Consider the following 13298-nt stretch of genomic DNA (forward strand, 5'->3'; position numbering starts at 1 on the left):
AGGGAGATTATTCTGTGATTTGGGTGCCAATCGTCACCCCAGGGAACACAGGTTCAATTCCATTTAATGCAGGCTACCAGTGAGACATCAGATATTGCACTTCACACAGACACCTTAAAAGATCCCTGGTTTAGGGCGGAGTTGTTGGATAAGATGGGAAACATCTTTGTAACCTGACTTGGAGAAGATGCTTTTCCTCTTTTTTTTCATTAAAACATTCATTATAAGGAAAGATGCCTGAAAAAAAACTCATCAGGCCCCATTTTTTTTGCAGTGCCTTCACATTATCTATTGGTCATGTTATGGTCCAAACTCTCATGGACATTTGATGTGGGCACAATGAAATTATGACCTCTGAAAAATAGCTGTCAAGAGGAAGAAAAGGATGAAAAGACCACTGACATGCAAAATTCAAGCTCTCAATAACCATCTGGGTAGAAATGTATTTTGATGGAATATGTTGTATTTTATTTTCCAAACACACACTGGACTGAGAGGAAGGGTATCCATCTACTATCCAGAGTGTGGGAGACAACACAGTGCAGTCTTTTTTCCATTTCTCACTTCCTGAAAGAGTTTTTGTGTTTTGTTTTATTTGAGGGTGGGCTGCTTTGTTGTTGTTTTGCTTTGAATTTTTTTGGTTTTTATTTTGCTTGTTTTTATATTGCTTGGTGGCATGGAGTTTTGGGGCTCTGTTGGGATTTTTTGGTAGTAGGTTTTTGATATTTTTTCTGTTTGGTTGGTTGGTTCGGGTTGATATTTTTTTTTTTTTGGAGGGGGGGCGGGGTTTAGTTTTTTTGAGGGGCAGGGTAAACAGGTATTTTCTTATTCAGCTCTTCTCATCTGACTTGCTTTGGCCTTCAGATGTCCTTGACTGGTCCTGAACCACAAATTCCACTTTCTGCAGTACTTCAAAGAGAGCAGTCATGGCTGTAGGGCTTGGCTGGAAATCTCTTTATCCCAATATTAAAGGCTTCTCTGGCTTCCACTCTCTCTCCTTTCAACAACAGATGAAACTGAGCTTTAACACAGAAGGGAGCTCAGAACAACATCCACTGATGGTCCTTTAAGGGCAGCAGCAGGACAGCATCTCTGCATGTGTGGAAGTGTGTGAGCCCTTCACTTTGTGTATCCTTAAGGGTCAAAGACATGATGAAAAATATTTCAAGTGTTTTCAAAGAGATAAATTCTATTTGCATTTTGTCTGGTCATCTCCACTTACAGGAGAAAAGTGGGAGAAAAAAGGATAGTGAATTGAAAGCTGGGTAAGTGAACAGCCTTAAGTTTGGCCCTCACAAAAACGCCCCTTGGCAGACTGTAGAAGGAACAGCCCAAAACTCAGGTATTTATTCTGGTTTCTCCCTAACACTCCTCCATGCAGCTTTCTTACCACTGCTCTGGTTATGCTCCTCCTTCCATATGTTATGCTGCTCTTTCTACCTGTTCCCACCTCCTGCACTTTATAAGAAGGATCAAATTCATTCCTACAGTCTGATCTACAAGTTATTACCTTCATTAATCAAGGAAAATAATCATTTTGCTTTATAAAATAAATTCTGATTTGACCACATGTAGACATTTGACTCCTGTAGGCATGTTTGGATACGGAATCTGGGTGCCATGTGTTTTAGGTTTTGTTTCGTTCTAGAAATAAGTTTGACCAGAAAACTTGAAGGAAAACATGGTTTGTAATAAATCATGATAATAGTTCACCTTATCTTACAAATTAATATACACATTTTAAAACATTAGTGTCCAACTTTCTTCTTTCTCCTGCAGTACAGCTCCAAGCACTTGGAAAACACAAGAGGAAATCCCACCTAGACAAAACCACAGGAGAATCCTCTACAAAAATTATATAGTTGCTTGAAGAAAACCTATCTTCTAATTGAAACTGTCCCAGAAAAACTGTCAAGAAAATATAAAAGTAGTATTTGGGATAAAAGTACAACGAAGCATCAAAAAAAAAGTTCATCCAAGATATTTTATGTTTCTGTAGAACATCAGCTCCATCTGCTGGGAAAAATCAGTTTGTGGAATGGCAGCTACAGTTTCTGTGCTGGGCAACCCAACTCTTTGTGCTGAGTTAAGGGCTTTTGATTTAAAGGAGTAAACAGTTGTACATCAAATCTTGACTCTGACACAGGTGGATGACATGAGGGCTTAAGAAAAATGCTTTCTGGTGGCAGTAATTCATGGTCTGTATATCACTGTAAGCACATGACTTCAAAAGCTTATTAGAGCGATGCATGTCACTTGTAAAAATAGCTCTGAACATTAAGAAAGTGTCAGTTGTTTTTCTGCTAGCTATTAATTTTAATGAAAAACAAATTATGATTAGTAACACTGCAAACTAAAAGCAAATCCAGATAATTAAAAAATATAAATATGGCATCACAAGCTACATATCGTCTAAAAACTCTCCTACCCCCAAAACCACTTTATATTTCTTTCCATATATAAAATTAGTTTTTTAAACTCTTTTAATTGCTTAAAAATTTTCAAGTAGCATTTTCTAAAAAAGAAGCTACAGATGTGTGCTTAATAATAAAATACAGTACCTCTAGGCTTCTCTTCAAAGAATACAGATGCACAACGTAAGTCAGTCTTCAAATGAGTACTCAAATAATTGGGGATTGTTTCAAACATAAGAGCCTTTTATTGCTCTCTGAATTCTGTTCCAAGATTTTTCAAGTCCTTCCGAAAGTCATCTTTATTTACTTTGGAAGTTCTCTAATAAACTTGTGATTAGGTAAGATCACATGCAATACTTGATATCTAAGCTCCAAATTCCAAACTTGAAGGAAATAGTGTAATTCTGGCAGTGACTATTCGGACTTCTATCTCCAAGGTGCTTTACTTGCGGAACGTGTGTAGAAAGAGCAGGTATCTACACACTCCAGTGACACCATGAATATATACACAACATTTCTGGCTCTGCCCACGCTTCTGAGAGCAGTTATTTGAAATCCTTTCTGGAGCTGCTTTCAGAGAAAATTATTTCCATGTGTGAAATCATAGAATTCAACCCACCCAAAGCCTCCAGTGATTAGTGAGAGCCCAGGCCAGCCTGGGGTTCCACCAGCAAGACACTCAGCATTTGGTTTATTTAGGAGTCCAATAAAACACCATTAAAACAGAAGCAAAGCTTCTCCATAGCAGGATATCACTGTGACAGATTTCTGCACAGAACTAACTTTGCTAAGGGTATTGGAATTTTATAAAGACAAACTACACAAGTTTGTCTTTATAAAGACAAACAAACACACACATTTTGTTTTCCCTGGTAGAATGCTGCAGTGCTTAAAAAGGGGTCAAACTTAGCCTGAAACGCTTGAAAACAACTAGGCAATGATGACTGACTAACTGCAGCACAATAAGTCTTTTTAGCATGAAACACTCTAAGAATTGACTAAACGAATCTTTAAAGGCAGCTGTATTGTTTCGGTAGAGTGAAAAAAACAGAAAAGAATGTGTTTTAATACCTTAATATGACTACTGATCCATCTTGTAAAGATGACTTTTTCAAGGAAAAACTGAGTCTCAAAAGCTGAGCTACATGAGTAGTTTCATGTTTCCTTTCTGCATGTTTTTAGTATAACACAATCATTTTTTTCAATATTGACTCCCCGCGTTTTCTGCCCATTTCCAAGGAACTTGTTTAAATGAATAATGAAAAGCCTGCAAAAAAGTTATGGAAAATGCAGTAGTAGGGAGAAAGATTTCTACATCTAAGTAAACTCAAAGGCCAATAGCTCAAAGCAGCTAAGCATGAAGCAGTGCAATTCCACAAGAAAAAGGCAGTGGAGTGGACCAGCACAATCAGCATTCCCTACCCCAGCTCACAGCGTCTCAAGAGCTCTGAGCTCACCAGCTCTCACTCAGCAGTCAAGTCAAAGCTGTGTTAACTAACAACAACCCTCAACAAGTCATTGCACCCGGATATTTTCAGTTGTCTATCAAGTCCCTTGATGCCTAAGCACAAGTAACCAAGAAGAAATTGTAAAAGTCTGATTTTCTCAGCTGTAGCTGGGGATGGCAGCTAAAACAAATTCATGCTACCTCAGTTTGTACTAATGAAGCCCAAAACAAGCCCGATGAACAAGTATTACCCATTGAAGTACATGAACTTTATAAATACTTGTGAATAATTTCATAATCTGTGAGACAACTAAACGCTGTACACAGCAGAACACCTGACCATACAGGCATAATAAGGAAGAACCTACACACTAAAGAGATTAGTAAAAGCACTTCTTCCAGTGATGCCATGATGATTTTTTGCCCTTTCTTTTATACCCCCTTTATATACCTTTTATAACTTCTGTATTCTTAGTGCTTTTTGCCTACATTCTTGGACTTGTTTGTCAAGCTGAGAGACTAAACATTTTAGAAGCTTCGTAGCTAGGGATCAGTGTGCCCCAGACCCCAAGGTGCTCTCCAGAACACATTCTGTAAACTAAGATAGAACCATCCAGGAGAGGGTTCCTTGGGGAGGGGGGCTCACTTGAGCCTCTCAGTGGGGAATCTTTGATAGATATGCTAATTAGTAAAACCTATAATGTTATACCAGATCTTTTGGGTGGGTGGTTTTTGCAGTGTGCATGGAGGTGCATTCGAACTGGATGTGGTGCACCTAAGGATCCTTAAAATAAATACCAAGGCAAAATCCCTTTTTTCCTTCTAACCATGTTTGATTCTTGATTTTAAGACCAGGAAAAGGCAACACTAGAGCCAATGAATTCACTTAGAAAACTCACAGAGTGTCTTAGTTGTGAAAGGAGGTTAAGAGTATGTTCCATTTATGTTTCATCAAAAATTCTTACCTTTAATTTTCTAACAGCATCTCTTACAACTTCTGTGCCTTTGGGCTGCTCCACTTCTGTACTGCCAAGAAACTGAAAAGATTGTAATTTGTGAGCAATAAGTTATGCATTTAAAGGCCTAATCTACTAGAGTAATCTTATTTTCCAATTACTTCCAAACAGCATTTCGGAAAGGCAATTGTTTCTATAGTCGATAAATAAAAAATCTTCACACAGCTATTTCTAATCAAGAAAATAATAAGAATTAAATTCTAAACTAACATTACCATTATCAAAATTGACTTTAAAAGAACATCCTATAAAAATCTGTAAATTAGAGGTTAAACTACCTTTTTCCACAGGGAAATTGCCACTTAGCTAATAAATTGTTTTAGAAAATAATGAAAAAATGAATAAAAACTACTGATAGGAGATACTACCCATGGATAAACATGAGCCAATCATCTAGACTATGCCACTAAAATGTTCATACAAGATGTAAGACAAATTAAAAGCACAGATTTTCCTCTCAGAGCTGCTTGGATAGTAATTTCATAGATGTACAGGAACTAGGCTCCAGCTTACGTAAAACAAGAGTCATATTCAAGTAGTTTCTATGACGGTTCATATTTTTACCAAGTCAGGTTTTAATGAAAACCAAATATGTGTCTTTTCATATCTAAAGTATAATATTCCAAAGGGACCTTATAATTTCTTTATTTGTACACTGAGATGCTTTTATGTTCTGTACAGTCACACTTGCCTTTTACTGTACTGTTACAAAAGGTATGATAAGTCTGCCTGAAACCCATCTGTGTAATACACTAATTCATTTTCAATTGCCCAATTTTCACACTGAAGTACAGTTAAGTCACGCCATGTACATGTATATGCTAAAATAAGGCTAGGAAAATAACAACCTCCCTTTTTTCCAAAGTACAGTTTTCTGTGTACCATGACACACAGAGGCGTATACAATTTTTAAGTCCGAGCCACTTCAAAAGGAATTTAAATTTGCCAAGATACAGACAATTTCAACAGAGTAACTCTGAAGATTGTAGTTCTATTAAACCTTCCAAACAGGTTTAGTGTAGTCAGTGTGTTCAAGGTTCTCCTGCAAAGAAACTGTGCAGCTCCACCAATAATGAAGCCTCATTAGACATTTGCTACTGACTCTGAAATATGATGTGCCACCTTGCATACAACAGTGTGTAAATCAAAACACCAGCACATCTACTGTCAATATTCTCTACTATTCCAATTCTCCAGCCAGGAGACCAGAGGTTTGGAATAACAAAGCAGAAGGCTCTGCTATTGATTTGATGTCTTTCATTCAACATCTCCAATGACTTTAGACCAAGGGGGTGATCTTGCCTGGAAAAGTGATAGCGGCACAAAATGCATGTAAAGAAGGAGGAATGACTCTTGGACATTATGGATACTGCACGTGGCAGAGACAAAAAGCGAAAGGTGAGTGAATATATGTGAGCAAAGAAACCCCAAGCCAGTGGGTAAGGTCAGATGACAGTCTAAGAGCAAGGTTGAAACACCAGCATTACCAGCTATCCACACACAAGCATACTTATATCCACCACACCTGGCAGAACACGAGAGGCAGAAGTGTAATTGCTGTCAGTTTGTGAGCAGGTCACAGTACGTGATACACGGAGCAGGAATCCTGCATAAACACAGGAACAACAGCTGCAGGTGTGGACAAGGCTCCATGAGCAGAGCACAGGTCACTGCTGCCCATGGAGAAGCTGCCAGCTGAGACAGAGGCCTCATCCATGGCTGTTTCCTCACACTTGTGCTGTTTTCAAACTGGCAGCACCGGTGTCAGTGTAAGCAGCCTGGTACTGCTCGATACAGATTTAGGGCCAGGCTCAGGTGGAACTGGGTAACGCACACAAAGAGATGCCCCAGGTTATGCTGCCTTGCCTGCAGCTACTTCTCCAGAAGGGCACAGGGCTGCCCTACATTTTTTATTTACTTACTTCCATCCAGATGACTGAAACCTGATACAGTTAAGAAAAAAATAAGAGTAATTTCCCCGTAACTCCCCTCCCAGATCTCTCCTCCCCTTCACAGTCCAAGAAGGGTCAAGGTTTCTTTGCTGTATTCAGTAAATCCCAGCAGCAGACCGATTTTTCCATGAACAGTACCTTCCACAAATACAGTTTTCCCAGGGGCTTGTACCTCATGCTAATTCACATTACTGCCTCGGAAAATGTAAGCATCAAATTAAGCTTCTGCCACAGCTGGGGAATCTGTTAAATGCCACTGAATTTTAAAGCTTATAGTAATGTTCCCCAATCCAGAAATTATCATTTATGATCATGGAGGGGAGGGAGAAGTAGACTTCTAAACAGAAAGATAAACTGCTAAAAGCAGTTTAAAAGACTAACAAAACCTGAAGAAAAACTCATTGTGTTTGCTCAACAAGTTACGAAAGAAATAAGCAACCAAGACTCAGAGAATACAGAAACACCATGAGCCTTATATCAGCATTTAAGGAACATAACCCACTAGGCTGCCGTAAGTCATTGACTCTCTTCCAGGTGAGTGTTGGCTTTGACAGTAAGCACTATCACTGAAATTTCTATTGCTCTCAGCAGTTTTGAACTGGAGGCAGAATTCAAGCTTGTGCATATTAAACTATTAAGCATAGGAGAATATAGTAAAACAAGTTTAATCTAGATATACAGAAAAGATTGGTAGCTTAAGTGCTAATACCAAGCAAAAATTACGAGGCCATACTATAGATTGCACTGTTTGTGTCTATTTCTATCTCTTTTAATTGCAATTGTACTTTTTTTTTATTCAGGTGTATTCAAATTGCTTATACATTTCATGCATACAGCTTTCATGCTCGACCGCCCTTCTTTATTTCTTGGTAAGAGTAATAAAAAGAAAACCAGAAATTAAGAGGAGATACTCCCAATATTTTTATTAATTGGACTGCTCTGTTTGGAGAAAAAAATAGACAGAATTTCAAACCAAGACAGGTTATTTTCTAACTGTAACAAAAGAATGACTATGCAATATAGGTTTAACAAACAGCTAATATTTTAACTAGAGGCTTTTTATTGCTTGCTTTTTTATCTGCTCTGTACCTTTTCCATGTCATCTATCATCATTTTCTGCTTAATATTAGGTACCAATTACTGTGGTATTACTCATGATAGTTAAGCTAAGCAAACAGATGTATTTGCAAAGCTGGGGCTTCAGCTGCCAAGGTCACTGTGACATTTGTACAACCCCTGGCACAGCAGACACGCCGCCACCAGGATTTCTAAGGGAAGCCACTAACAACTAACTCACCACCCTCGTGAAATGGAAAGGTGGCCATTTCATTATGGTCTTTTCAGCAGATTTTTCTCACCAAATCTCACACAAACACAGAGAAAAATATTTGTTATATCAAGAATTTGGTCCAGCTGTGGCATGAGTAATACAAGTATCCATCATGGAAGAGTTTCTGCAACAAAAATTTCAAAGCAAAAGGGGTAAATAGGAAACTTCCGTTTTCAATCCCAGGCTCCTTTAGGGAGCAATACTGATCCAGAGTTTTAGGTGGGAACTTGGCAAGTCAGTGTTTGTTTTCAGCACTTAAGGTTCCCTTCTGCCACCCAACTCATGCAGAACAACCAGCATTTGAAACCTAAGTGAGCCAAGCTAACCCAACTCCTACACTTCACTGCAGAAGAGAGAAACAGAAAATAACTGTTTCCCCTTGGATCATTCACTATTAATCCTAAATGCAAACTAATAAATGCATTAAATGCTTAAGTGTTCTTTACATAAGTAATGTACTCAAACAAATAATACAGCTGAAAAATGTTTACGCACGACTGCTACATCTATTGACTGTCTGCAGCTAGCAAAAAGATTATTCTTGAGATCGGTGTACTCCATGCATAATAAGCCAATTCAAACAGACGTGATACATAATTTAGGTACGCCACTAGACACAAATATTTATGTGTTGTTTAGTATTAAGAGTAAGTTCATCATGATCATATTGAATTTTTGTTGGATACTTTAAGAAGTTGGAAGATGACATTTAATATTTTGTATAATGTAAAGCAAGCTAAAGCAATTTTCCTTACCACACATTCTTTACAGCAGTCTGCCATTCTTCCAAACATATTTCCTACAAAACTTATGAAAGGTTATTTTTCTAATCTATTACTAATTCTCATTTCACTTGCAGCTGTCTGTAATCAGAAATAACTCTTATGAGGCCAACAGATCTTATCAGTCAGAACCATTTAAGTGTTCCTTTAATGTACAGTGATGTTTGCCATTAAGAAAGCAAGCTGTTGGCCAGCCATATACAAGACAAACACCTCAGATCAAACCATTTAATATATAATATTAGCAGACAACCAGATGTGTTCACTCCACATGCAAAGATTTGCAAGATAATGCAGCTGCAAAGAATTAACAGACACTGTTTCAACATATTAAATCAACAGAGGTTTTATCACTGACAGCAACAGAGAGAAAATTCAGCCCTGTAATGGCCAGGAGGTCTGTCTTACACAACAAGCTATCAGAAAGACCCTCTGTGGGGAACACCTTTTTCAGAATGCAGGTGACATTTACCTATACATTAATGTGAACACGACATCTTTTTTGGTCCAATTCCATAGTGAAGTTATTAAAACTGCTTTTAAAGTTGTATTTTGTCTGGAGAAACTATTAAAATAAAAGGTAAATAATCTTTTACTTTGCTGGCTCACTTAAAAGTCAATTCAAACATAAGACAACTTCAGGCATCCAGAAGCCTTTACAGTTCTGACAAGTCTGCTGCTGTTCTGATGTGCCCAACAGGTCTTAGTAAGGTCATGTGACTTGTTAAGGTTAGCAGTTCACTTTTTTTTCTTGACATTAGCAGGAAACTCTCCAGTAATTCTTCCCCTGGCAGCTTAGATTTTGACCCTCAACATTTTACTGGCTTTATATGCAAAGCATATCCAGGTGCTTTTCTTCAAAGCTTAGGGGGGGTAAAAAACCTCTATCCATGCTTAGGAAAAGTTAGTTTTACCAGACTAAAAAAAATGAAGAAACTTGACTCTTGATTAAGAAATAATTTTAGTTTAGTCACTTCTAAATATTTAATGTAGATTTTCGCTCTTCCAGTAGAGAGCAGTGTAGGATATTTTAATAATAAAACAACATCTGTTTTCCTTTGTCATCACATTTCAATCTTAAAAAAAGCCCAGTCTTCCACAGTGCCACATTTCTTTTTTACTCTGAAATTCCTGAACATTAAAGGTTCTCTTTTATGCAGACTTAAATGGAATTATATGAAAACAGTACTTACCAAACTCATACAATAAAGGAAAAAAAGCAATGCAAAATTAGTAGATACCTGCTGCCAGCATTTAACAAATTAGCTCCTTCCACTTCCTCCATTCTACAGGGATGCTGATTTACCGATGAAAGGAAGACAAATGTATCCACATTGTGATAGCACCAGAAGAACGGTGTATGAAACAAGAATGAAAGAGAAGTGGGACCAGTTTTGAACAAGTGTCTAAGCTATTAACACTCCATAAGCACAGGCAGAGTTTTTGCTCAGCCTTGCATTCATGAGCCTTCTCCATCACTCAAACAGCACAAGGACAGCATGGACCATAAAACAAACAACACTTTGTATTTTGGGTTCCTTCTCTTTCCCCACCCCACAGTCCAGTTCCTCACCTGCAGCTGCTTCCTTGGTTCTCTACAAATACATGTTCTTGCCAGAGCACTTAAATGTTTGGATTTTTCCCCTTTGGGGAAAAAACAACTCCCAGGCAAGATTGCCACTCAAGTGAAAGCAGAAATCCAGCTCACCACATGGGAGTATGAGGCAGCAAAGTGACACAGATATCAGCACATTCCCTGAATATCCCCTGCTTGTCTGACATCTAATGTTCGACACAAATGGTGGCCCTCACAGGAAAAAAATTCTAGGCATTTTTTGAGGGAGTGTTCAAGCACTATTGGCAAAAAAGGAAGATGAATGCACAGCTAAAAACATTAAAAAAAAAAAAAAAAAAAAGGGTCATCTAATGGAAATCAAATATTACCAGGTATTTAATCCATCAACAGAAAATATTTACTGTAATTAAGATATGAAGAAAGAAAAAATCAATTTAATAAGTTATTGAAATGTTTGGGGAGAAAAAAGAAAGCTATAGAGAAAGGATCATAAAATAATTAGGTGCAGAGAGCCCCACTGGTTTAATTTGTACTTTCTTCTATTCTCTATAAGTGCACTAATTAAGAGCTCTCCACCATCAAATGTACAAGCAGTCATTTCAGTCTTTCAGTCTGGATCTATTAATAAATAACAAAGAACATTATTTGATAACTAATGCTCAACAGCAGACAGACTGAGACAACAGACATTTCCCTGGAGTGGTGCACCTCACCTGGATGTGGCTTCTGCCCAAATGTCTGGAAACGGGAATACATAGAAATATTCTGGCAAAAATACCTGAGAAACTGAGGACATGTGGCAGCCCTAAGCCTGCCTAGATCTGTTTTCTAACCCATGTCCAGATATGGTAAGAAGAGAAATTATGCAGCTGCTGACTGGAAGAAATCTGATGTGTGGTCCAATGGAGCTGAATCTAGCCCAGTGTAACCCTAAAGGCCAAAGAATGGAATAATTACACCAGATCACATTCCCCCTCAAGTCCCACTGCAGCCAGAAGGGAGAATGGCACAGAAAAAGAAAAATACAATAGGATTATACATTTGTATTACCAAAAGCAGCTTTTTTGTAAAGCAGAATGTCAGAAGACTTTAAGACACACTTGGTAAATGATCAAAACTTAAATCTTCTCCAGGGAGATCAGTGTGGTCACATGCTAGGGGGGATATCAACAAGGATAAAATCAAAAATCAAATCAGATTGCAACACAGCTATCAAAGCTGTGCTCTGCATTAAACCATCTAATTCTAAAGATAAAATAATGCTAATACAGCTAGAACCAGCACAAGGGAGATAAGAGCAGGTTGAAATACAGAAAGAGTAGAAAAGGTAACACATGTACCTTGTCAAGACTGTCACTACAGAAAACACCAGTTATACAAGAGAAAACACTCAGCATTTCTCCAGTCCTTCAATCTCCCCAGCACTTCAGAAGCACGTCTCAAACTGAACCATGCCCTGAAGAGCTGTCAGACTGAACCTGAAGATTAGAGAGGAGCTGGGGTGGTGAAGGGGGTGGACCCTGACCTCCCATTGCACATACCAGCATCAGCCACCCTGCAGCTACCCAGCCTGCAGGCACAGGCTGAGAACAGCATAGCTGCCCCCAGACTGACTCCCACCTGAGGCACTGACCAGGAAAGAACGTTCCCCTGGCTCTGCTCCGCACACTTGTTACCTGGAGCTGACCCTTCACTCCCACTCTGAGTGAGGAAGCAGCAGCAGGAGGGTAATAGGGATATGTCTTAGGGATATTCCAGCTTGGAGCAAAAAAGGCCAACAAGCTAAAGTCACTTCTAGAAAATTCTTTAAAAACTTTGATGTTTGGGAAAAGGGCTTAAAAAGGGAACATTTTGCCCGTGCACAAAAGCAGAGCTAATACTAGCAGTATATCATGCTGAAGGCCTGTTTTCTTTTTTAATCCCAGGTGTACTTCTCATAGCTGATAAATAAAATCAAGGATAACATTTGGCATGCAATAAACAAGGGCAGGAGAAAATGGCAGTGAGAGCAAATTCATCACTGGAAAACGATTTCTCATCATATATTCCCTGGCTGAGACTGGGTCACACAGGTTCTTTTGATCATTCTTTCCTCATGTGTGGTACAGTGTTCTTTAGCCTTCACATGCAAGAATCCTGTGCTCAGAGGTTGGAAAAAATGAAGGAGTAAATTAAAGAATGACACATTTCCAAATATATCTATTGTGCTTAAATTTGGACATACTCTGTGTTTCCAGTTTTGGCTTTTTACACATGTGAACCGATTATTTTTTTTTGGTAGGTAAGAGAAACTGTCAGATCCTTTTACTCCTTTGGGAGTAACCCAAAGGCACCATCCTCAAGTTATTACAGCTCTTTTGCTTCAATTCACAAACTATTGACACTTAACACCAAACAGTGGCATCAAATCACTGTCTTCTGTTTCTCTGCCACTGCTCATCAACTCTGCAGAGCCTCCTGTGGCATATCTGGATACTGCCTGGAAGTTTAAGGATAACTAACAGGAGAACACCCAAGTGAGCATAGTATTGACTAATGTGATCTGGCTTGACCCTGTATGTGGCCTGAATTGCTTCCGACTTGCATGGAAAATGACTGAGCCATCCCACTACAGATGCTCAATAACATCCTTGCTGGCTCCTGCAACCCTCTGCTGTTACTCTCATATTAGTTTAGATTCCATTTAGTTTGTGACCTCCAAGAATTAAGAACTGTCAGCTCTAAACTGAGTGGTCAGTGTTAAAATACAGCATACCTTTCATTCTGTAAGGATTTTCACTG

At 38.5% G+C, this 13298-nt stretch overlaps 1 protein-coding gene across 6 annotated transcripts in view; it reads right to left on the reverse strand.

Annotated features, from left to right (window-relative positions):
• The window catches only part of GULP1 (GULP, engulfment adaptor PTB domain containing 1), a 95405-nt gene that overhangs the window by 36443 nt on the left and 45664 nt on the right, over positions 1 to 13298 (reverse strand). For 5 of the 6 annotated variants that reach the window (XM_008630250.2, XM_017729042.1, XM_017729030.1 and 2 more), the window contains one exon: positions 4827 to 4898. The exons of the other annotated variant lie outside the window; for it this stretch is intronic. In XM_008630250.2, coding sequence (XP_008628472.1) covers positions 4827 to 4898 — 72 coding nt within the window. The remainder of the gene's footprint in view (positions 1 to 4826; positions 4899 to 13298) is intronic. 6 annotated transcript variants of the gene reach the window in all.

Source organism: Corvus brachyrhynchos, unplaced genomic scaffold (genome assembly GCF_000691975.1).
Source record: "Corvus brachyrhynchos isolate BGI_N302 unplaced genomic scaffold, ASM69197v1 scaffold370, whole genome shotgun sequence".
NCBI classification, from domain to species: domain Eukaryota; kingdom Metazoa; phylum Chordata; class Aves; order Passeriformes; family Corvidae; genus Corvus; species Corvus brachyrhynchos.